The 22,760-nt window shown below is 48.5% G+C and overlaps 1 protein-coding gene across 7 annotated transcripts in view; it reads right to left on the minus strand.

The window, feature by feature from the left end:
• Positions 1–22,109, minus strand: part of NFIB (nuclear factor I B) — a 265,788-nt gene extending 243,679 nt beyond the window's left edge. For 2 of the 7 annotated variants that reach the window (XM_066617102.1, XM_066617101.1), the window contains exon 1: positions 9,472–9,981. In XM_066617102.1, the coding sequence (XP_066473199.1) occupies positions 9,472–9,609 (138 nt within the window). In that variant the 5' untranslated portion in view covers positions 9,610–9,981. Of the gene's footprint in view, positions 1–9,471; positions 9,987–22,055 lie in introns of those variants that run through there. The other 5 variants (XM_066617107.1, XM_066617109.1, XM_066617108.1 and 2 more) reach the window with 5 other exon arrangements.
• Between the last annotated feature and the right edge of the window lie 651 nt (positions 22,110–22,760).

A 22,760-nucleotide genomic window follows, 5' to 3' on the forward strand; every position in this document is an offset into this window, starting at 1 on the left:
TTTTCCTCTTCTCCAATCTTCCTTCCTCTTTGAGTTGCAAGGCTGAAGAGTAGGTTGTGGTTGCTGACTTGAACGCGGTCCAGGAAAGGCTGAGCCCTTTTTTTTGGAGCAGGGCTGGTCTCTATGCATATATGTGTGTGTGTTGCTGCGGCTGCTGCTCTTTCTCCCTTCCCTTTCCCCCCCTCGCGGGTCTGGCTCTGCAGAATAAGCTGGCTCTGCAAGCTCTGAGCTGCGTACTTGGCCTCTTTCCACCTCGTTCCAATTGGCCAGGGCGGCGGCGGCGGCTTCCCCTTAAGCACCGCCCACTCTCAAGCTGCCTTCCCTCCCCATTCCATTCCCCTTCTCTCCCTCCGCACCCGTGGGAAGCGCGGCTCTTCGCTTCCGCCTGGCGGCTGCATGAAACACTAAGAAAGAAAAGAGGGGGGAAGGCGGGGGGCGCGATTTGCATATTCATTTCCAAGTAGCCAATGAGCGGAAGAGGAGCCAGGGGGGGCACCCGCAATAAAGTATGCAGTTCCAGACAGGTCAGAGACCCTGAAATCAGCGCATGTCAAAGTAGTCTGTGCAGTTTCTTAAACAAAAGTGTGTGTGTGTTTGTGTGTGTGTCTGTCTGCAGAACTGTGCTGATTATGCAGTCTTTCAAGTGCTAAAGATGTAAATACACAGATCATAATAAAATAAAATAAAACAGGATTCCAAAATTGCTTTGGGGAGAAAAAAAAAAGTTTTTCTTTCACTAAAAACCCAGTTCATTTAATAACAGAGCAATGCATACTGTAGTCCTAAAAGATAACTGAAGGAAAATAACAAAAATCTCCCAAACTATGTTTCTTTCTTTCTTTTCTTTTTTTGGCACAACATTTTTGTTGGTAATTTCTTGTTTAAGTGATCTATGGCACCATGTTAGCATTCATAAAACTAGTACCTGACCCCTATCAGTCTTTTAAAAAAAAAAGTTAATGGAAATGTCAGATGTGCTAGGAATACAGAATTAGGCTCCTCGAGAAAATACACCGATTTCGATTACAGCTGCTGCGCTTTTGGAAACTGCCACTTCATTTATGTTGTTAACTTTGGAGACAGCGGAAAACAGCATCCAAATTTTAAAAGCAAACTTTTTAAATGTTTTGTCCTTTCTAGCAGTCTAGCATTTAATATTTTTTTACTAAGCAAAGGTGTTTGAAAACAATGTTATTTATGTTACTCAGAAGTAAGTCCGTTGTGTTCAGTAAGAGGCTGTAAACCTATCTTAGGCTGCAATCCTATCTACACTTATCTGGGAGGAAGCCTCACTCAGTATAATGAGACTGAGGCCCAATCCTATCCCACCTTCTGGCATCAGTGCAGCCGTAATGCAGCCTTGAGGTAAAGGAACAAATGTTTCCATACCTTGAGGAGTCTTCTGTGACTATCCCACCACCACAGGATGCAGCGCATGTCCCATTGGCAAAGCTGAACCAGCACTGGAAAATTGAATAGCCTTTAGGCTACAATCCTTCCCACTCTTTCCTGGATGTAAGCCCCATTGACTATAATGGGACTTACTTCTGAACAGATATAGTTAGATTGGGCTTTTATTCACCAGAAACAAACAGCTTTATTGCTAAACTATCTTGGTGCCCCTATTTATTTATTTTTTTTGAATGAAAGATATATATTTCCTCTTCAGGAAAAATCATCACAGTACAAAGCCAAAAGGAGGGGTGAAATGGAAGAAAGATGGAAAGAAAAATACTGATTTGTTCATGTCTGGGGTATTCATTTCAATACTTTAAAAGGAAATAAAATGGTACAACAATGATGATGGAAAATACATAATTCCTTTTCATATTGTGAATATTTGAAGTGATAAATATTTAAGTTCAATCTTAATGCACACTTGAATAATCACTTTAATCTCACAGTATGAAAAGGCTTTCCGTCTACATAATTGTTGAACAGACATCAATGGCTTCACTTGCTCCTTTTAAAACTGCCAAATAATAATACTCTGCTAACTGAGTAAGAGGCACTTTTTCAAGTGGGTGCTCCTCTTTTTTTAGCAAGGGAAGAGTAACTGGCCCTCCTCACCCCAGCAGTGTCTTTTCTAGTGACTACCTGCTGGTGTTCTTTTGCATCTTTTTAGATTGTGAGCCCTATTGCGACAGGGAGCTATTAGTTATTTGATTTTTCTCTGAAAACCGCTTTGTGAACTTTTTGTTGAAAAGCGGTATATAAATACTGTTAATAATAATAATAATAATAATAATAATAATAATAATAATACTGTAAGCAAGAATACAGAATATCCAGATTACTAGGGCATTAGGTCAATAGCAGTAAATGCAGACACTTTAGACTTAACACTAAACTGGCTAAGTACTTTATTATTTTTAAAAGTTTTAATTTTTAGATTATTGAAAACTATTTCTGCAATGCTAGGATAAATTAATGCAGTATGAAAGGTTACAATTCAAATTGTTGGTTCCTAATTTAAACTAGAGTTCTAAAATTATTTACTGTTAAAATGACCACAAAACTGGCAAAACCTGGATGGGGGGACAAAAGCAGCTTGAAATGCTGTGAATACTGCTTGGATTTTATTTTATTTTTTCTGTTTGATAGGTTAAAAATATCTTCAATAGAAAAAAAAATCTCAACTGTACATTGTTTGCATATGCTTTGTTTGGGGAAAGTGATTACTCAGGCAGACTGTGCCATGGACTTTGCAAACTACATAGCATCCAGTCAATTATCTAGTTAGCATGCCTTTTTCCATGCCAGGGGGAACTTGCTATTGTTTCTGGTTTATAGAAGTTAACAAGCCAGGGACCAAGAATGCTGCACATTATATAACACACTTTATTAAAATGACTGCAAATACATTACAGGAATTTTAGACTTTGCCTAAAAAAGTTTGAAACCTCAGTAGATGAAGACCCTGTGAGGCAAAGAAGAAAACAGTAGTGACCATGATATGCATGTTATGTTCCTGCATAACAGGCCTAGCAAGGCAGTAAACTGCTGTATGAACTGATCACCTTAAAGAAAAAGTTTTGCTGTTGCAATCCTATAATAGCTACGCAAGCCGATAAACCTGGGTTCAAATATTTCATGTATCATTTTACTAAGGACCTGGGTTTTTTGGGGGGGGGGGAACCCATGTAATCTCAGCATCAGGTCATGACCCTAATTCTGGCATCAAGGTTACATTCTGGTGAGAGAAGCCTTGAAAATCTGTGACACTCATTTTAGCTGAACAAGCAGGGGTATAGAGTGAAATCAAATATTAAACAACAAGATCAACACATGGCTCAGTGCAGTGCACATTGCAATAGTGCAATCCTATGTCTGCTCAGTTAGAAATCCCATTGAATTCAATGGAACTGCTCAAATGTGTATAAGATTCAACATTCAATTTGCCATACTAAGAAGAATGAAGTTTGATTTGGACCAAGGTAGACTAATTTCTTGAAATTTGCAATTAAATTTATGATAGTCATGTTATTGATTTTGTACTGTATTCATTAAAAAACTTACTCCCTTAGGTTTTATGAGAGTAAATTATCTACTGAATCCAAGTTTGCAGTCTTTCACTCTCAATGAAATATACTATGCTACACAACCCCTAGCTATTTTAATAAATTCAATTGTCCAAAATGAGAGCAGTACTTACTACAAGAAACTTACTATCAAACTGAAAGAGCAAACTCTCGAAACGATAGATTTTTTGCTGGAATCACACTCGTGGCCATGCAGCTACCTGCAAGCATTATCACAGGTGCTTAACAGAAATATCTTTTGCTAAGAGGGATTTCTTGTATCACCCATTTTTATCACTTTTGTTCTATCCCTTATAACTCTATTCAATTAAACACATTCTTGATGTTTTCAAGAGCTGGGTTGTAATATTCTATAATGCCAACTGGCAACAGAAATAGTATTTTTCATTTATTTTGGGTTGCATAGTTGTTTTTTAAGGAAGAACAAACACTTTAGAAAATTCTCTAAAACAAAACAAAAAGCCTTTTGTAATGTTAATCAGTTACAATATTTTATTCTTAGAACTTAGCTGTTAACAGTCATTGGGAATCTTAGTGCCACATACAAATGTACACCATGGTTTTGGAATTTACAAAATACATTTGTACCTTCTAGGTTACTTTGATCTCACATGACATTCAGTTACTCCTATTGCTCAATACCTGGTTGACAGTTCCTTCTCTCCCCAACCTGCGCGCGCGCACACACACATTATTCTGCCATATGTTCCTAGGTACTAGAACCAGCTCTAGCACTTTCCTGCTAACCATCTCAAGGTGTCATTTTGAATACATTACATTGAAATCCATATAGGAAATAATTAGGAGTGAAAAAGAGACAAATGAGTTAAAAATGATTGCAAGTTAAAACTACAGAGGTTCAGCCCATATATGTCACAACAAATCAGTCTAAGCCGATACTTCCCTTTTAATAGCCCAATACTAACCAACTTCCTAGTACCAATGCAGTGGTGACAATGGGGTGCACACTGTATTCTGTGGTGAGAGGGCAGTCACAGAGGCCTCCTCTAAGTAAGGGAATATTTGTTCCCTTACTTCAGGGCTGCACTGCAGCAACATTGTGTATGAAATGTTGGTAAGGACAGGGCTACAAGAGTAGCAAGACTCTTGTGGATATAATGTTGTGAGGTCAAGGATCACATTCTTTTTTTTTAAGTTGGAATAAGACATTTAGGGGCTAGAACATGGCTTTGAAACCTTCTTAGTTTTTAAAAACTATGTATATCTTCTACCACAGTCCATATTAAATAATACAGTTATAGCAGAGTTGTTTATTTTTCCCAGCAATTCCCTATCATTTAGAATAGCAATGTTGATATTATTTCAGACAACTATATGATTAAATAAACTATTGTGGAGGAGTATTAAAAGGAACTGTATAAATGTCCTCATTTTCCATGGACATGGATAGGACAGGAAGAAAAAAATTGGTATTTTTAAAATTGCCTTGACCTGGCAACATTTTGTCATCATCAGGTGACCAAGGCAATGATAAACCAAGATTTCATGTGAGAAAACAAGGAAAGAGGCAGAAAAACCACACAAGTGACAATTATTTTGTCTCCCTGTTTTCTTCATGTAAAACTGCAAATCCTATTATCTCCACGTGACAGTTGATTTTTACTTCTCTGTCCTCCTTTATACAGACATGAACATGGGCCTCAACTAGAGTCTTAGTCAGACAAAGGCCCTAAGTCTCCTGCCGTTCATGGTGCTGGGTAAACTGTCCAACAGTTCATCATATAGGGTAATCCACCTAGGGATTATACATGCTGTTTATCTCACAGTAACCTCAAAGTGGATCACAGATATTGAATCAGAATATTTACTTCTATCACAAGGACAAAGAAACAGGCTTGTATATGAAACCTTCCAGGACAATGTGTCCCAAGACACTCTAATATTCTAATTGACCAATCCTATTGATGATTGAACCACCACAGGCACGCAGAGCCCCTCACAACAGTAGAAGGCACTTCCGTTGCCACAAAATGGTTGCCGATGGAGCACACAGTGCTCCGTCAGTGGCCATTTTAGGAGCAAGGTTGCAACACTCCGAAGTTGCAACACTCCAGGACCATCATCGGAATTGCCTACACCCACCAAAGCAGGTAAGGCAATGGCCAAGAACAGGAGGGGTCAAGAGAGGGCAGGGAGGGGCTAAGGTATGAAGGCTGTGGGAGAGGTGGATTCAGCACCAAAAGCATGCACCCTATCCCCTCCAGCAGTGGCCTCCCCACCCCTTTTCACTCCTTGGAGCTGCAGTAGCAAAATTGTTGGCACAGGTCCTAGAAGATCCACTGCAGGTCAGGATGCTTACATAGGGATAAGGGGATTTAAATCTCCTTTCTCTGCTGAAGCTTCATGATCCATCCTGCCCCCCCCCTCAATACAGCACACCCATTTTTGGTGCAGCTGCACCAAAGGGGGGGGAGGATAGGCTTGGGCTTTAAGTATCATTTTATTTGTTTTTATTATAATGTCCAGCATCTCCTAAATTGCCTTCATTGCAGCCTGTGCTCAGATGAATTTGCTAGAGTCAAAATCATCATAATCTGACATAAGATATGTCAGAACCACAGGCCACATTTTCAGAAAGAACTAAGCAGGTGAAAACAAGTTGATGCAATCTTAATAACAGCATTTGGTACACACAAAGAGACTGGCTAATGCATTAACAATCCTGTCACATGATGAGCTGCATTTGCTGTGTCTTATTACCACCAAGTAGCCTGCACAGTGAATGTCAGTCGGAATGAGAGGTCAGAACCAGTAGTCAAAGGTCAGGCCAGGCCAAGGAAAGCTATCTCCACTGCGACAGATGAAAACAGACTTAGTATGAGGAGGGTGGAGAGGGATTCTGATAGTTACAGCTCAATTCTATACACATTTATTCAGAAATAAATTAATGGGGTAATTTACTCCCTGGTAAATTAGATGCATATTTTCCTGGGCGTTAACCCCATTGAACACAATTGAACTTACTTTAGAGTAGACATGTCCACAATCGTGCTGCTAGTCATATTTTTAGAAAGGGAAATTTACCCAGGGAAAAATGGATGAAAATAACTTCTGTGAGGAGAGATGGAGAAGATGTCCCAAAATATTTTATGAAAACACAAAGCAAACATATATAATGTCTAAAAGCTGGAAGTTAACATCATTTCTGGAAGTTATTTAGTTCTCTTTGTTCTTGCACATTGCTTAGCACAGCTTTTCTCTGCAGAGAATCTTAGATGTGAATGAATGCCACTTTTGAAAGGTTCTGAATTTTTATCTTACATGCTATGTAAGATTATTATTTTCTCAGTTTTGGAAAAATAATTAAAAGGCTACTAAAATGGTTGATATTGGCCTAGAATTCAATTAAAAATTGAAATTCCTACACTATCAGATGCCCTATACAATCTCTCTCTCTCTCAGCATGACTATTAAAACTGTTTCAGTCAAAATATTTAAAATAAAATATTTTTGAGAAGTGGTCGGATTTTCTTTTTTTCCCTTTTTTCCCATGGCTATAAAAGTTATTGCCAATAAATAAATAAATAAATAAATAAATAAATAAATAAATAAATAAAAAGATTATACTAGTGTAGCAATAACCACCTGAGCAGCAAAGGAATGAATGCACACTAAGTAGTGATTGGACTGATTTTGCATTTAGGACTTAAAGCCTTCCTCTTTCAATAGCCCCTTGAGTGCATTTTGTATCAGTGTCGAAATTTGTGTTTCAGAACAATCTGTAAACAAGAACGCTCAGCTACCCTTTTTCAGAATAAGTTATATAGTCTGTGATATGCCACAGTGGGTATGCACTGCTGATGCACATAAGTTACTAGAAGTTATCAATATCCTGCACCATGTGAAAACAAAAGTCATCTTGAATTTAAGAGCAGCAAAAGGCACTGCCTTCAGTCACGCACACTACACAATACCTTCTAATTTTACTTTTCTTAGCAAACAGCCCAATCCAAACAAATATATCCACAGTCAGCCAGATTATTAAGTGTTGCTGCCAGGCTTAATGACACATTGCTTCCTGCAACAAAATTCTCATTGATTGTAGAGACCATTCACTTCAGGTAGGCCAACAGTCCAGGAAAAAAGTGAATGCCAAAGACCACAACAGGAAGAACGATTTGCTAACCAGGAGACAGAACTTAGTTCCTTGATCCAGACCATAGCAACACCCTAGGCCTGAATCCAGAGGCCTTGGTTTCCTCTGTGTTCAGGCTCTGCAGAATGCCACCCTGTAGAGCATGGGGCCAGCGGCACCACTTCCAAAGAGACAGCCACCTTCCTCTGTTTTCATTCCTGAAAAGCCAAACATCTCTTCAACTGTTGGATAAAGACACTCTCCTGACCCGCACTCCAAATGGAGGCAGTTGCTGGAGCTCTTGCAGAAGGCAAAAGCCTTTCTAGCTTTGGGAACCACTGTGTTGGGCAGTTTTATTGGTCTCTGGGAGTTTCTCCCTCTTCCTGCCTGACACCTGCTGCCCAAAAGCTGCCAAACATGCCAGTGTCTCAGGAGCAGATGCAAATGTGGCAGGGGATGTTATCACAAAAGGGCTTGTTCCTGCAGACATGTGAAAGGAACAGGCTGCTGGCACCAAGGGCTCTGTTTCCATGCACACCCCTCAGCTGTTTGTGTTTTCCTGTTTGTTTGGTTCCTACCCCCTCCCTTCTTCCTTCCTCCTCCTGCAGGCAGACTGCCGATTCTATAGGAGAACATGACTTTTTGTATCACTTGCTTGCTTGCTGTCTGCATTGCACACTATTCAGAGAGCTGCTGCTGCTGCAGCCAAGCAGAACTTGGCTGGGAACTTGGCAACCTCAGCAAGCCTGCAGTGCCTTTAAAATACTGCAATGGTTGCAGATCAGTGCAAGCTGTGAGCACAGGTCCTGACTAAGAAGAAGAAGAAAAAAAGGCTACTCCTGCCTAAGGCTGCAATCCTATCCACCCGTACCTGGGAGTAACCCCATTGACTATAATGGAACATACCTCTGAGTAGAGAGGCATAGGATTGGGCTCTAAGGGCGCAATCCTAACCCCTTATGTCAGTGCTTTCCAGCACTGACATAAGGGCAGTGCAGCTCTGAGATAAGGGAACAAACATTCCCTTAATTTGAGGAGGCCTCCGTGAGTCACACCCAACTGCAGGATGCAGCACATGTCCCATTGGCACCACTATGCCAGTGCTGGAAAGCACTGACATAAGGGGATAGGATTGTGCCCTAAGTTAAATGGCCACTCTCCCTGTCTCAAGCAGTCTCAAGGATGCTGCTGCAGGTCTCCACCATTCTAGGGAAAGAAGGGTGACTTCTCTGAATCTGTTGCATGGATTTGATCTCCCCTAATAATTCATGGCACTTTGCAGATGCTGCCTGCCTCTAAAGGGAGGGAGAATGGCATTTCTTGCCTTTCTTACACTCAGGGCCACCAAGGTGCAGTACTGACCATGATTCTTAGGGAACCCTGAGCCCCCACTCACCAGTCCCTTGAAGCCCTTCCCATGAGTTTCTGCCCCCCAGCCCCCACCCTCTATAGCAATTGCATGCTACCACCAAGATACCAAGGAGAGCTCAGATTGCGAGCTCTTTGTTATTTGATCAGCCTCCTGGAACTGGTATTTCTGTTGCCAGAAACCTAGCATCAATAAACGGTGGCAGCAGCGCATGGGCGTGTGGGGGTGGGTGGGGAGGAGAGGGAAGAGGGAATGCAGTCAGGGAGAGGTCTGCACCGGCCATGGTTCAGAGCCAGAGGTGATGCTGCTGTGCTATGCAGGCTGCAGGAGGTGTGTGGTGTGTGGGAGGGAAGAGCATCCGTCGGTCTGGGCTGGCCGGGAGGCGATGTCTTCTTCCAGCGGGCCCGGGCAAGCTCAGGTGTGATGCGGAGGATGCAGGCTAGTAACGAAAAGGCAGCACTCACCTGTCCCCTGGGTGACACAAGCAGGGAGCCCGATCCCGCCCCCAGGAAGAGAGGAGCGGTCCCGAAGGACACCAGGCTCGGGACTGGAGACCCTCCTGCCTGTGGGTACAGCTGGGCCCTGTAGGGAGTCGCTTCCATTGGGGACGCTTGGGGAGGGGGCAGTGTCCGACTCGAGAAGGAAGGGGCCGGCTCAGCAGGAGCTGGGAGGAGGCTGGCGGTGGCCCCCCAAGCCCCCCACGGTGCCAAAGGACACGGCTGGAGCCCCAGGGAATTCTTCCGGCGGGCGGAGGCCTTTCTCCCTCCCCATAGGGGCGCCAGGAGGGCGAGAGGCGGCGGTGGCAGCTTCGGCTGAGGAGCAGGTAGCAGTAGCCCTTTCCTCCTCCTCCTCCTCCTTTCCTTCTTCTTCTTCTTCTTCCTCCTCCTCCTCCTCCGGGCGCACTTGGACTCTCAGTCCCATTGTCCTTCTGGCCGTCGCTCTCCCGCGGCTGGCAAGGGCATGGTTCCTTCCTGGGGGCAAGGGAGCTGCCCCACTTCGGACTCGGGGGGCGGCCAGCTGCCTAATGCTGGTCTTTGGCGAGGCTGGCTTTAAAACGCAGCACTTTGGGGTGCATCGGAGCTAAACTCCTCCCTTCAGTAGCCTCACTGTGCTCTGTGTGTGTGTATGTGTGTTAATTCTGACACAACCCCCCCCCCCCCCCACGCACACACTTTACACCTCAAGTGCACCTCTGGCTGTGACTCTGCCATGCACCCCCCATCTCTTCCGACCAAACTCTTTGGAAGGACCAACTCAGCTCAGGGCACCTTCGCCGTCCAACAAAAGAGGCCACCCCCACGAAGCCCCCCCCCCAGCTCTGGCTGTCTTTTCCAGGCCGCCAGACCCCGCAGTGATTTGTCTTGGGGTCTCCACAGGACGTCCTCCAGCAGCCCGGCTCCCTGGGCAGCCACTCCGCGAGGTTTGCTTCCTTTGCGCAGGGCTTACTTCTGCGAGTAAGCACTGAGGAACACTTACGTCGGCCTTACTTCCGAGTCAACGTACATAGGATGGATTGGGGCTGCGGAGTTGTTGAGGATTGCAGTTTTCGAGAGGGATGTGGGACGGATAGGGGAACTGTCAGTGAACTGTCCAGCCCCAGAGCAATGGGGGGCCCACAAGGCCCACACAGGAGAAGTGCCCCGTAGGCTATTCCCCCTTGTTTGTTTTGAACCGGAATGACTGGAAGTGGCAAATGAAGTGGGGGGTGCTGGCGAAGGATGTCAGTCCTGCCCCCCCCCACTACACACACACACACACCCCAAGTCTGGTAGGTTGCTCTTTGGAGCAATTCCGCGCAAGCCCCCCGCCCCCTCACCCGCAACAGGAGCCTGGAGTGGAAACCGGGTGGGAGGCGAAGCTGGAGCCCCTGCAAAGTAACTTCTGCCTCCAGTCCCTCTGCTCTCTGAAGTTTCCGACAGAGTGGGGAGGGGGCACCTGGCTACAGCCGGGTGCAAATCGCTGGACAGCCCTGGGCACTGCCACGGCGGAGAGCCACGGACCGTGGGAAGCCGGTGCCGCGGGGGGCAGAAAAAGAGGACCCCCCCCCCGGTTCCCGGTTTCTGCGACACGGATCGTTGTAGTAAGCCTCTAGCAGTTCTTTTCCCCCACTGGAGGGGGGGGCTGAAAAGTGCCCCCCCGGGGGCTGAGTCACACCCCACGAAGAACAGGCCGTGTGGGGGCAGGAGGGGGGCGCAGACGCCGCGTGGGAAAAGCGGGCTGGGGTTTTGTTTTCGTTTTCCCTGAAGTTGTGTCTGGGTCTGGGTGCGAAGAGGCAACAAGACACCAGCGAGACAGGCACGTTCCCGCCAGCCGGGCTGAGACGACGCGGGGGGAGAGCCTGGAGCGGTGGAAGGGGGGTGCCCTCTCCTGGAAAGGGGGGTGCAGGCGGGTCTCCCCTCCCACAGCCCAGAGGGGGATGGGGGTGCCAGAAGGAGAAGGAAGGAAAGTGGGGAGAGAAGGCAGGCGGGTTGGTGGAGCAAGAAAGGGGGGGCAAAGTTTCTTGGGAAATTTGCAAGGGCTCTTCAGCCAGGCGCAACCCGCCAGCATCCCCGTGGCTGCGCATCGCTTCCTGTACAGGGAGCTTCCCCCCCCCCGCGGGGTGGGGGGCATTGATCAGCCCCTTCTATTCTATCTCTCCCCCCCCTCCATTTTCCGCTGCAGGCTGTTTCTAGATGGGATCGAAGATGCTCTCTTGGGCAAGGGGCTAATACAACAACCACCACAATAATACACAAAAGAAACCACCAGAGCAGTGGGGGTGGCACTGGTGGTGGGCTTGACTGGGAGGAGGTGGGCTCGTTTGGATCGCAGTCCTGCGGCTTGCCTCCGATTCCTCTTTTCCAGGTCTCCTCCTCCCACGACTCAGTCGACTTCGAGGTGACCCCCTTGCAAAGGAAGACTGGGTCCTGCCCTAGAGGTGCTGGATGGGGGGTGAGGCTGCGCTTCTTTTCCGCCTAAGGTAGCAGGACTTGGGGCTTCCCTTCCTTCTCCGAAAGCCATTGCCTTGCAAAGAAATGTGCCCCTCGGAAGGATCTCCTTCCTCCCCCCTCCAGCCCCATTTTCTAGCTTCCCCACCCGAAGCATCTTCACTGGGAAGTCAGTGCCCGTCCCCTTTATTCCGGGGGCCTCATTTTCAGGTAAGTCTCGCTGAACTTGAGCCGAAGAGCGGTCAGTCAGTCTGGGTGTGTGAACCCTTGTTGGCTCCCTTGTTGGAACCCTTGTTGGCACTTCTCGGGCGTCGGGGGGAGGGGTCGGTCATCAGTAGCCCCGTCTGATATTTACTCCATGTTTACTCCGAAGTAAGTGCCACTGAACTCAGTGCTCACTAAGATCGAGAGAGAGAAGCGGGTTTGCAGTTACTAAAGATGCTTCGGATTCGGCTCTCCAGAGGCCTTTCCTTGGAAGAGAGCGTCGGTGGGGGCTTCCAGAGAGTGTGGCCTCCAAACAAACATGCTTACTAGGAGCCCAATCCTATGCATGTCTACTCAGAAGTCACATTATTATCAATGGGGCTCGCTTCCAGGTAAGTGCGTTTAGGATTGCAACCAATCCTATGCATGTTACTAAGTCAATGGGGCTTACTCTCAGGAAAATGAGCACAGGATTGCAGCCTAGGATCGCTCTCACAGCAGCGGGGCGGTCACTTTCCACTGGTTCGGAGGGCATCATTGAGGGCCCAGCCTGGGCTTCTGAGTTTGCCCTCCTCTCTCCATGAACCAGATCCAAGCTGCCACTCTGGAAAGGACCAGTCGGTGACTCTCTGACGACGCTTCCCTCCCTCCCTCCCGGGTCTCCATGGCCTGAGAGTCCCACCACCCCTCCACGCGTCAGCCTGTGCGCGGAGATGCTCCTCAAGGTCGGAGGAAGGGGGGCGGTGGCACCTCTGCCGCCAGCCTGCCTTTCTCCACAGCAGTGCCCAGCGCAGTCCGCCCAGCACAGCTTCCAGGGTGCCCATTCCAGTTGCTGAGGCGAGGGGGGAGGCCTTTTTTTTAGCCCCAACAAAACGTTCCCCTCCGCCTCCTCCCCTCTTCCCAGACCCAGGTGAGGAGTGGTCGTTTTGCCTGTCCAGCGACCCGCTGGAGGAAACAGCCCCGCTGGCTCCCCACATTTCGTAGGGGAGGCGCGGAGGGGCACGAGAATCGACGGGGTGGATGGGGGGAGTTGGTCACAGAAGGGATGGTGAGTTGGTTGCTTTTTCACCTAACTTGACCTCGAGCAACATCAATCCCTGAAGCACAGCCAGTGCTGTGCTTCGAAAGGGGGGTGGTGGATGGGGCTGAGCAGCGCTTGGGGGGCTTCATCTCTGCAGACCACTCCGTCAGAAAACGGAACCATTCTTAGCCAACATCTTCAGCTCCCCTGGGCTTCTCTGCCTCCCTCCCTCCTCCTCATCCCCATCCAATCTAGCCAGTAAATGTCATTCAATTAAATATTTCCAGTAAATTGGGCTCCCCCCCACCCCAGCAACCCCACCTTGGCTCCCCCCCCACATGCTACACACGGCAATAAATTGCAAGGTAAAAAAGCGTGTCAACAGTTTTCTCTGCCTAGTGCATCATTTCTGTATTTGTTACACACAACTTCTCTCTCACTCTCTCTCACTCACACACTCAACGTGCAATTACGGATTTGTGTTCGCTGCTAGGAACCATTCCGAACGATTCCATAGAAATATCGATTAGGGAGAGACGAGGATCAAAGGAGCCAATAACATCAACATAGCCTTGTGCCTGGCCCACTTAGAGCCCAATCCTAGGCACGTCTACTCAGAAGTAAGTCCCATATAGTCAGTGGGGCTTACTCCCAGGAAAGCGTGGGTAGGACTGTAGCCTTAGACCCGGACCCCGCGCTCTCAACGCGATCACAACCTGATCCTACGAAAATTTAATTCCAAAGAAGTTCTGGCGTTTTCAGATGCTTCCATATGAACTCGTATCCTTCCATGCATTTAGAGGTGGGATTTACTACCGAGTAAATATGCTGAATTAGGATGGCGGCGGGACGCATCCCCCCCTTCTAAACATAGAAGAAAGCCCATCGATTATAATGGGATTTATTTGTAAGGCTGCAATCCTAAACACACTGAGCTGATATCAACGCCACAGAACTGAACAGGGGCGTCCTTCCTATAAAGCGCCTTTAGGATGAGACGGGAGCTTGTTTAGGATTCCAGCCTGGCCTTAAATGCGTTTACTCAGGAGTAAACCCCAAGGATCTGGACTCCTGGTGCTATCTAGAAAGGAGGGATTGGGGCTGCAATCTTTCTTTCCTGAGAGCAAGCGCCATCAAACACAATGGGACTTACTTCTGAGTAAACGCACCTAGGCTTGCGCCCTAGGCTCGCAGGGCTCGTGCGCTTGCACGGCGTTCCACGGATGCTGTAAAATTTCGTTCAGCACAAGTTGCTCTTGCCTCGGACTGTTTAGGACACCCGGCTTCTCAGACGCGCAAGAAATCCGACTGCAAATCGCGCTCACGCTTTGCCAAGCTCCCGGTCTCTGAGCCCAATCCTCTGCAGGTCTACTCAGAAGCAAGTCCTATTAGAGTCAAAGGTGCTTACTCCCAGGAAAGTGGGCATAGGCTCGCAGCCTGTGTCCACAGAGTGCACCCCACGCCAGCGGCGCCTGTTTAGGACGGAGGGACAACTGGCTGTGGTTGGTGCGGAGGGTCAGCGGAATGAATCTTTGCCCGGAGTCTTCCATTCCCACTGCCCCAAGACCGGCAGCAGGACCACGCTGCCCTACGGGGTCACCACCCCAGAGACCGCTCCCCTCCCGCATCCTCCCTGAAAAGTATTTGGGAGGCGTTGGCCGTCCACTGGCGGGCACAGCAAGGACCCAGCTCCGTCCCAGCTACAGCTGCCACCAGGCAGGGGACACGCCACCTAGCAAGGTGCTTCTCCCCAATCTTATGCCTGTCTACTCAGAAGTAAGCCCCATTATAGTCTCCAGTAAGTAAGTGTGGGTAGGATTGCAGCCCCAGCCAGGCAGACACGCGGCTGAGGCTGCAATCCTATGCACGCTTTCCTGGGAGCAAGCGCCATCGGCTATCATGGGACTTATTTCTGAACAGACAGGCATCGGACTGGGCTCTGAGGGTCTCGATCCTCCTCCGCAGCAAGCCGGTGAATGTGTGCTGGCGAGGTTTGGGCTTGGTCCACCCGAGTTCCGAGGGGTTAAATTCCAGCCCCGGCGTTTTGCAAACAGCTCCACTCCGAGGGGTGGCGAAGGGTGGGGGGCTGCTCCGGATCTGGCGGCCCTTTGGATGGGAGTGAGTGAGGCTCCCCGGCTTCTCTGTGCACGATTTGGTAAGGTTTGGGGGGGGGGATCCCTAGCCAGCTCCTCTTGGGAGTAACTTTGAAGCTGCAATGCTACGCCTACTCTCCTGGGAGTAAGTCCCATTCAATTCAATGCCCCGTTGAATTCAATGGGACTTGCTTCTGAGTAGACATGCCTAGGGTTGGGCTCTGAAGCCCCTTAGAACTCCGAACGCAGCGCAGCTTCCCAGGAAAAGTGCCCATTTCTTAACACCGTCTCTGCACATTCAGCGGGAAATAAGCCCCACGCAATTCAGCGGGACTTACTCCCAAGTAAGGGTCGTGATGACTGCGTGGTTCTGCCGTCGGAGACATCGAAAAGAAAGTGACACACTTTGGCACCCAAAAGCTCTTGCACCCTGACTACATTGGAAGGAAGCTCCCACCCCCCCCAACTCTGCGGGGCTCACGTCGGGGTAAACACGCACGGGATCGGGCGTGCCCGGAGTAACAAAAAGAGCTGCAGGGGCTGAGGGACCATCACCCCTGGGTTTATTCAGTGGGTGCGAACAACCTGTGTAAGGCTGCAATCCAATCCACACTTACCAGACTATAATGGGATTTACTTCCGAGTAGATGTAGCTAGGATTGGGCTCTAAGGGAACAATCCTAAACTTGTCTACTTAAAGTAAGTCCGTGGAGCTTACTCCGTGGACATTCCGTGGAGCTTACTCTCAGGAAAGTGTGCATAGGATATCAGCCTAAGGCTGCAATCCTATCCACACTTACCTGGGAGTAAGATTCATTGACTTATAATGGGATTTACTTCTGAGTAGACGTGCATAGGATTGGGCTTTAAATTACTCAACGGTGCGGGGAAGGGCGCTCTGCGCACCAGTTAAACTTTTGATATCATTAAAAAAGGGAAATTCTACCCTTATGGAGCTTTCACATGTTCCAGAAACACCACCTGGGGTTGCGAAGCCAGGCTCAGAGTGCGTTCAGTTCTGGGGAGTGGGGTTCAGCCACAGCACCCCAGGTGCAGCCAGTTGTCAAACTTATAGCACCGGGACCCACTTTTTAGAACGAGAATCTGTTGGGACCCACCAGAAGTGATGTCATGACCAGAAGTGACATCATCAAGTAGGAAAGTTTTTAACAATCCTACTCACATTTATCCAGGAGTAAGTTCCATTGACTATCATTGTTAAAAGCATATACATAGTAGCCTGTTCAAAGCACAGGTGTGTAACATTTCCCAAATGCAGCAACATATAATGGTAGCATCAAATCTAATACAGTATATTAAAACTAAAAAAACCCCACTGAAATGAACGGGGACCCACCTGAAATTGTCTCGCGACCCACCTAGTGGGTCCTGACCCACTGTTTGAGAAACACAGTATACACACTTTTCTGGGAGTAAGCCCCATTGGACACAATGGGACTTACTTCTGAGTAGACATAGGCTTGTGCTCTCTAGACTCAGGCAGCGACTCCGAGGGGAGCGGTGCGGGCCGAGGACACCCACCCTAAGCCGCCGTTTTTGCACAGCCTTAACTGGTGTTAGCAGATGGATCAACAGGGCGGTGTGTTGTGGAAACGGAGAGGCGAAGCAGCGACGCCGGGCGCGGACCGAGTTCCCCACCGTCTCTCCGCGGACACCTGATCTGCACGAATGCTCGGAGAGCCTGAGGATGTCCCGCCGCATCCCTTCCCGAGCCGCTATTCTGGTGCCTGAAACTCGACCCGCCTCCGCGTCCAGGCTGGCCCCGGTGGCAGGAAAGTGCAGGCCCCCCAGAGCGCAGCCGCTGCCCCCCACCCAGCAACGCCCCCTAGACCCCCGGACTCTTGGCCGGAGGGGGACCGGGCTTGGAGAGCCTCGCTCCTCCACCTGCCCTTTCCCCGCACGTGGATGCATCCTCGAGGGGGCAGCCAGGAGGTGAACGACACTGCAAGTTGGCAGCATTTGGGACTCGGGAGAGCCCTCCTCGCGCCCCTGGGGCTGTCCTGCGCCGACCCCCAAACCACAAAGGCAGTTGCTGGGGGGGAGCTGAGGCTCTCCGGGCCAAGGCAAGTTTGCACCCCTTTCTGTGCGCCAGGCGCGGGAAGAAGAGAGGCGACGGTGGTGGGAACCCCGAGGGAGCGCCCGGGGACTGCGGGGGCATGTGTCCGCCCAGGGGTCTTGGAGAGAGGGAAGGAGGAGAAGGAGCCGGAGAGGGGAAGGCTGGCGAAGTTGAGGAGAGCTGGCAGGCTCTTGACTTCCAAGGAAGTGCCTTCGCACCACCCCGGCACTTGCTCTCTCGGAGCTGATGCACGGAGGCACCCAGAAGGCGTCTAACAGCCCAATCCTAGGCATGTCTACTCTGAAGCAAGTCCCATTGTAGTCAATGGGGCTTACTTCCAGGTAAGTGTGGATAGGCTTGGGCTGTAAGAAGTCTGCACATTCGGGCTAGCAAGAAGCACCACACTGCAGGGAGGGAGCAGGAGGTCTTGAACCCCAAGAGCGGAGACCCGGGAAAAGTCTCCTTTCCCCCTGAAAGTGAGCTTTCCAAAGAGGCTCTCGGGCTCCACGGCGGAGAGTGGCTGCTCCCGCTCGCCCGCCCTGCTCAAGGGATGCTGCCCGCCTCTTCCAGGGGCCTCTCCTTCTCTTGCCTGAGCTGCGTTTGCTGGGCATAGCCCAGAGCAGAGCCGCCCCCCTCCTCCTTCCTTGGTCCCTTCCCTCCCGTTCAGCTAGGAGCCTGAAACGAGCCCGGAAAGAGACCCGAGTGCAGCTCAGCAGCGAGTCTCGGCGCGCCCGTCCTTGACCCGGGCTTGCGAAACGACCCCCGAGCGCTGGAAGAGGCGCGCAAGGACAGCCAGCTGCTCTCGCAAGAGCCGGAGGGGGAGGGCCGGGGCGGGCGCAGCAGAGAAGGTCAAGGCTGGAGGAGAAGGGACCCTGCGCCCCCTGCTGCTGGAGCCTTGCTAGGACAGCCGCAGAAGGAGAGCCTGGAAGCTGGCCTGGCTCGCTGCTGCTCCACAGAGATTCAGGGAAGGGTGGGGGCAGAGGAGAGGTGGCTGAAAACCGCCTATGGGCACCACGCGGCCACATGGCCATCTCAGCTTCCCAGCACTTCCCGACACAAAAGTAGGAGAGCCACACTAAGCACAGGGCAGTGTGCCTTCCCAGACACAGCACTGGACCCAGAATCCAGCAGGTCACGGCCAGCCAGAGGCAACCTCAGCAGCTAAGGCGGCAAACCCACCTACCCAATTAGGATTGCCCTGGGAGAGTGCCAGGACCAAAGGGCTTCTCCTCTGCAGCTATTTAAATGACTGCAAGGGGGAGAGAGTGCATGGTCTCTGCTTCTGGAGTCAGTACTTATTGGCAACCTTCAGTCTCGAAAGACTATGGTATTGCGCTCTGAAAGGTGGTTCTGGCACAGCGTCTAGTGTGGCTGAAAAGGCCAATCCGGGAGTGACAATCCCTTCCACACCGGGAGCAAGTGCAGTCTGTCCCTGGTCTGTCTCCCTGGCTATGGGCCTTCCTTCTTTGCCTCTTAGCCTCAGACTGTTGGCAAAGTGTCTCTTCAAACTGGGAAAGGCCATGCTGCACAGCCTGCCTCCAAGCGGGCCGCTCAGAGGCCAGGGTTTCCCACTTGTTGAGGTCCATCCCTAAGGCCTTCAGATCCCTCTTGCAGGTGTCCTTGTATCGCAGCTGTGGTCTACCTGTAGGGCGCTTTCCTTGCACGAGTTCTCCATAGAGGAGATCCTTTTGAATCAGAGGGTGGTATATCAACGCACAGCATAACTAATGTGGAGGACTGCATTGTGGCTGCAGCGGTGTTGGAAAGTTGGATAGGATCAGGCCCTAAGTTACTGACTTTTAAAACAAAAGTAAGAAAAGAATCTCTAGATTAATGCTATGGAACTTTTTTCACCGTTATAATAAAACTATTAATTAAAACTACAGTATCCCAATCAAGTTTTGATCATTTGATATGTTATCACTAAGACATAAGAATAGTGGTGAAAACATTTAAATTTTCTGCTGCAGCAAGAAACCCTGGGTTGGCCCTGATCCCAGCTTTTATTTTCTAGGTTTCTAGCCTCTATGGTGAGAAAAAATTGGAAAACCCTGCAGTCTTCACCACAAAAATGGGCTAGCAGTTATTTAGTGGGGAAGATAAAACAAACAAATAAGTTCAACATTTTCAAGGGAGTTTGGATGTGGCTGGTTGATAAATTATCTGAACTTGTGAGGAGAGGGCTAATGTTGCTCTGGTACTCACTCTTGCTCCTCAGTGTCTGCTTTCACTCTCCAATAATACTGCACATTTGTTAATTGCAAAAGTATGTGTAAAGAATCAGATTATTAAAAAGTCACCACCTAACATCTTCACTACTCTTCCCCCCCCCCCCAAATGAAACTGATGCTATAAAGCTATCTTAAAGCTATCACTTGGGAGAGAGTGTGAAATAGTATTCTATCTTGGGATAAAGGCTTCCATAATTCTCAAAGCAAATATATAGGTGGGGCATCTGTATCTACAGAATCTGAACCCGCAGATCAGGTTCAACATGGGTCCCCCTTATCTGTGTGGAGCCAGATTTGGCCCCACCTGAGCCCTCCGAAGGTGATCAAAACTGTACTCTGGTCACCTCCACCTCTTTCTGAAGCCCGCAGAGGCAGTACATGTCTGTCCGCAGCCTCTGCGGGCTTCAGAATGGCTGTTTTAGCCAAAAAACGCCACTTCCAGTTTCCCTCGGGAAACCAGAAGTGATGCTTTTATGCCATATAAGGCATTCTGAGATCAGAGGAAGCCCCTGGAGGTTTCTGAAGCCCATAGTGGGCAGATGAAAGCAGGCTTTCAGAAAATCCTCTGGCCCACTTCAGAAAGCCCTCTGGAGGGGACTGAAGCACAGCTCCAGTCCCCTTCAGAGGGCTTATGGGACCAAAAATTGCAGGTTTGATTATCTGCAATTTTTGGTATCTGTAGGGGGTCCAAGAACAGATCCTCCGTGGATATTGAGGCCCCACCTGTACATGTGCATTTATAACTCTCCTGTTCTTTGTATTGCCTTTGAAATGAACCAGAAATAAACCATTTCACTGAGACTCCAGTATCTCTTGTGCACATCTGCAATTGTCAGTTCCAGTTTAAAAACAGTACACTAGTACACAAAGGGTTATTGTTGCAATATATTATTCCCTCCAGAGAGGTTCAAGAAAAGGTTAGTTTTGCATCCAAACTCTTAAGAGCCAAATTCTGTTTCAGCACCAAGATTTTACTGGGAATTCAGCACAGCTAAAAGTCTTGGAGTTAGTCCTGCATTGTCTCTTCAGAATGCATTCCCACAAAAATATGTGCCTGTTTTCCTAATAATGGTATCCAGGTAGTACATTTCTCATAATCTAAGGGATGATCTGTGTAACAGAGATGATCCTTTGATGGGAAAACCTTCCACATTAACAGCATAATCCTATGCATGTCTACTCAGAAATAAGTCCTTTAAATTCATTTGAACTTACTCCTATGTAAGGAAAGCTCTAAGGCAGCATTTCTCAAGGTTCCTTCCCCCTCCTGCCATACCACTTTGCATGGTCCACCTATTGGAAGTACTACTGGAAGCAACTTGTGATTATGTCATTACCAGTTACTTCCAGATTAGAAGGCTAGATGCAATGTGACAAGCACTGGTAAAAGGCTCAGGACAGGTGGAAGGGCTTTTCTGAGCACATGAAAAGCACTGGAGCTCTGCTCGTCAAGCTGAGCCTCCTACTGCTGTTTGGCATGTTGCACTGCTGGTCTTGCAGCCAGGAAGCAAGGGTCTGGGGGTCCTGTGGGTACTACCAGACACCACTGCGAGTACCACCAGTGGTACAAACAAAACCACTTTTGGTTTTCATTTCATACAAAACCACTATGAGAAGCATGTCAGCAATCAATACTTTATCAACCACTACTGGATTGTCTTTAATTCTGTTTTAGTAGACAACTTCTCTCCTTTCTGAATAGAAGGTAGAAAGGAGAGAGGCCAGTGTAGTATTTACATGCCCAGGCACTGAGGTAAGATGTCTTAGCATATTTGGCATCAAGGACAAGTCAGGCACACCTGCGCAGTTTGGGCACACTCAGCTGCCCTTGAAAATATGTTGGGTCATTGAACTCTGTGCCTGTGAGCAGCAGAATGCAAGGAAGGAGAATCTTATCTAGGAATGTGTTTGCGGTTAAGCTAGAACTAGCTAGTAGACAGCTGGTATGAAAGGTAGCATCCTTGTGGAAATTTCCCAACTACGTAACCTTATATCATGTGTTTTGAGACTTAATAAAAAGCTGGGTCAGGAGCTGGGAGACTTCACTTCTCCCTTGATTTCATTCTTGCTCCTGCTTCCAGCACTTTCAACCTCTCTGAAACCTGTGTCTGTTGTCTAATTCTTGCCATGGCTTTTCTGCCACACCAACGCAGCATCTCAGGCTGCTCCTCAAGTAGCACCAAAATGCTACAGGCCAGCACTATTTTATGCCCCCCTTTTATGGACCTTTTATGTCCCCCCCACATTATGATACAATAAGAATTCCCACTTAGTTATGCTGTTGCCTGAAGCAGAAAGTTAGTTTGCCCAATTTCACATATTCTGATGCCTTAATTACATATGCCAGAGGTTTTCAAACTGGGGTGTTGCGATGCCCCAGCCTGAGGACCTCTGACTTTGCCCCTATAAGAGGAGAGCAGGGAGGGGGGAATGCAACCACACTAACCCCAGGATCGCACCACTGCCAGAGGCGCAAGGGGCTTTCTTTTACTTACCATAAGGAGTTGCAGCCTCCTGGGTGTGCAGGGAGCCAAACAGAAGCCTCCACATGGCTCCCCAAGCAGCAGTCTAAAAGTAACTATGGCACCCACTTCCGGTTTGTGATTGCAAATCTGGAAGTGGGTTATTTAGTTATTTTTAGTTATATAGTTATTTTTAGATTCTGCTTAGGGAGTCTTGCAGAGGCTTCCACGGGGCTCCCTGCTCCTTCCAGGAAGCAAGGGAAAGCCCCTTGTGCATCTGGCAGTGGCGCGATCCTGAGGATTGCATCACTGCATTGCACCCTCCCCTGCAACAACTTACTGTGGCTCCCGAACCCTGGGAGAATTTGGGGGCCACAGACATATGCCATTTAGGCATGCTGTGTAATTTTTCCATTTTTGTAATTTTGTTTAAATAATGGTCTACAAAACACAAACTTTAAAGGTTACAAGTTTCTTGGAACAGTGTACACATTGGTATTGGTGCAAAAAAAAATGGACTAATCATGATGTCACAAGCTTTTCCTTAGCGCAGTGTTTCTCAACCAGTGGTACTTGTACTGCTTCAAATGAAAGCCTATCTAAGTGGGAATTCTTATTGTATCATAACATGGGAGGACACAGAAGGTCAAAAATAGCACTGGCCTCTCTGCTTTCTATCTGAAAAGTAGAGACGTCATCTACTAACACAGAATTAAAGATAATCCAGTAGTGGTTAAT

Source organism: Tiliqua scincoides, chromosome 2 (genome assembly GCF_035046505.1).
Source record: "Tiliqua scincoides isolate rTilSci1 chromosome 2, rTilSci1.hap2, whole genome shotgun sequence".
Lineage (NCBI taxonomy): Eukaryota > Metazoa > Chordata > Lepidosauria > Squamata > Scincidae > Tiliqua > Tiliqua scincoides.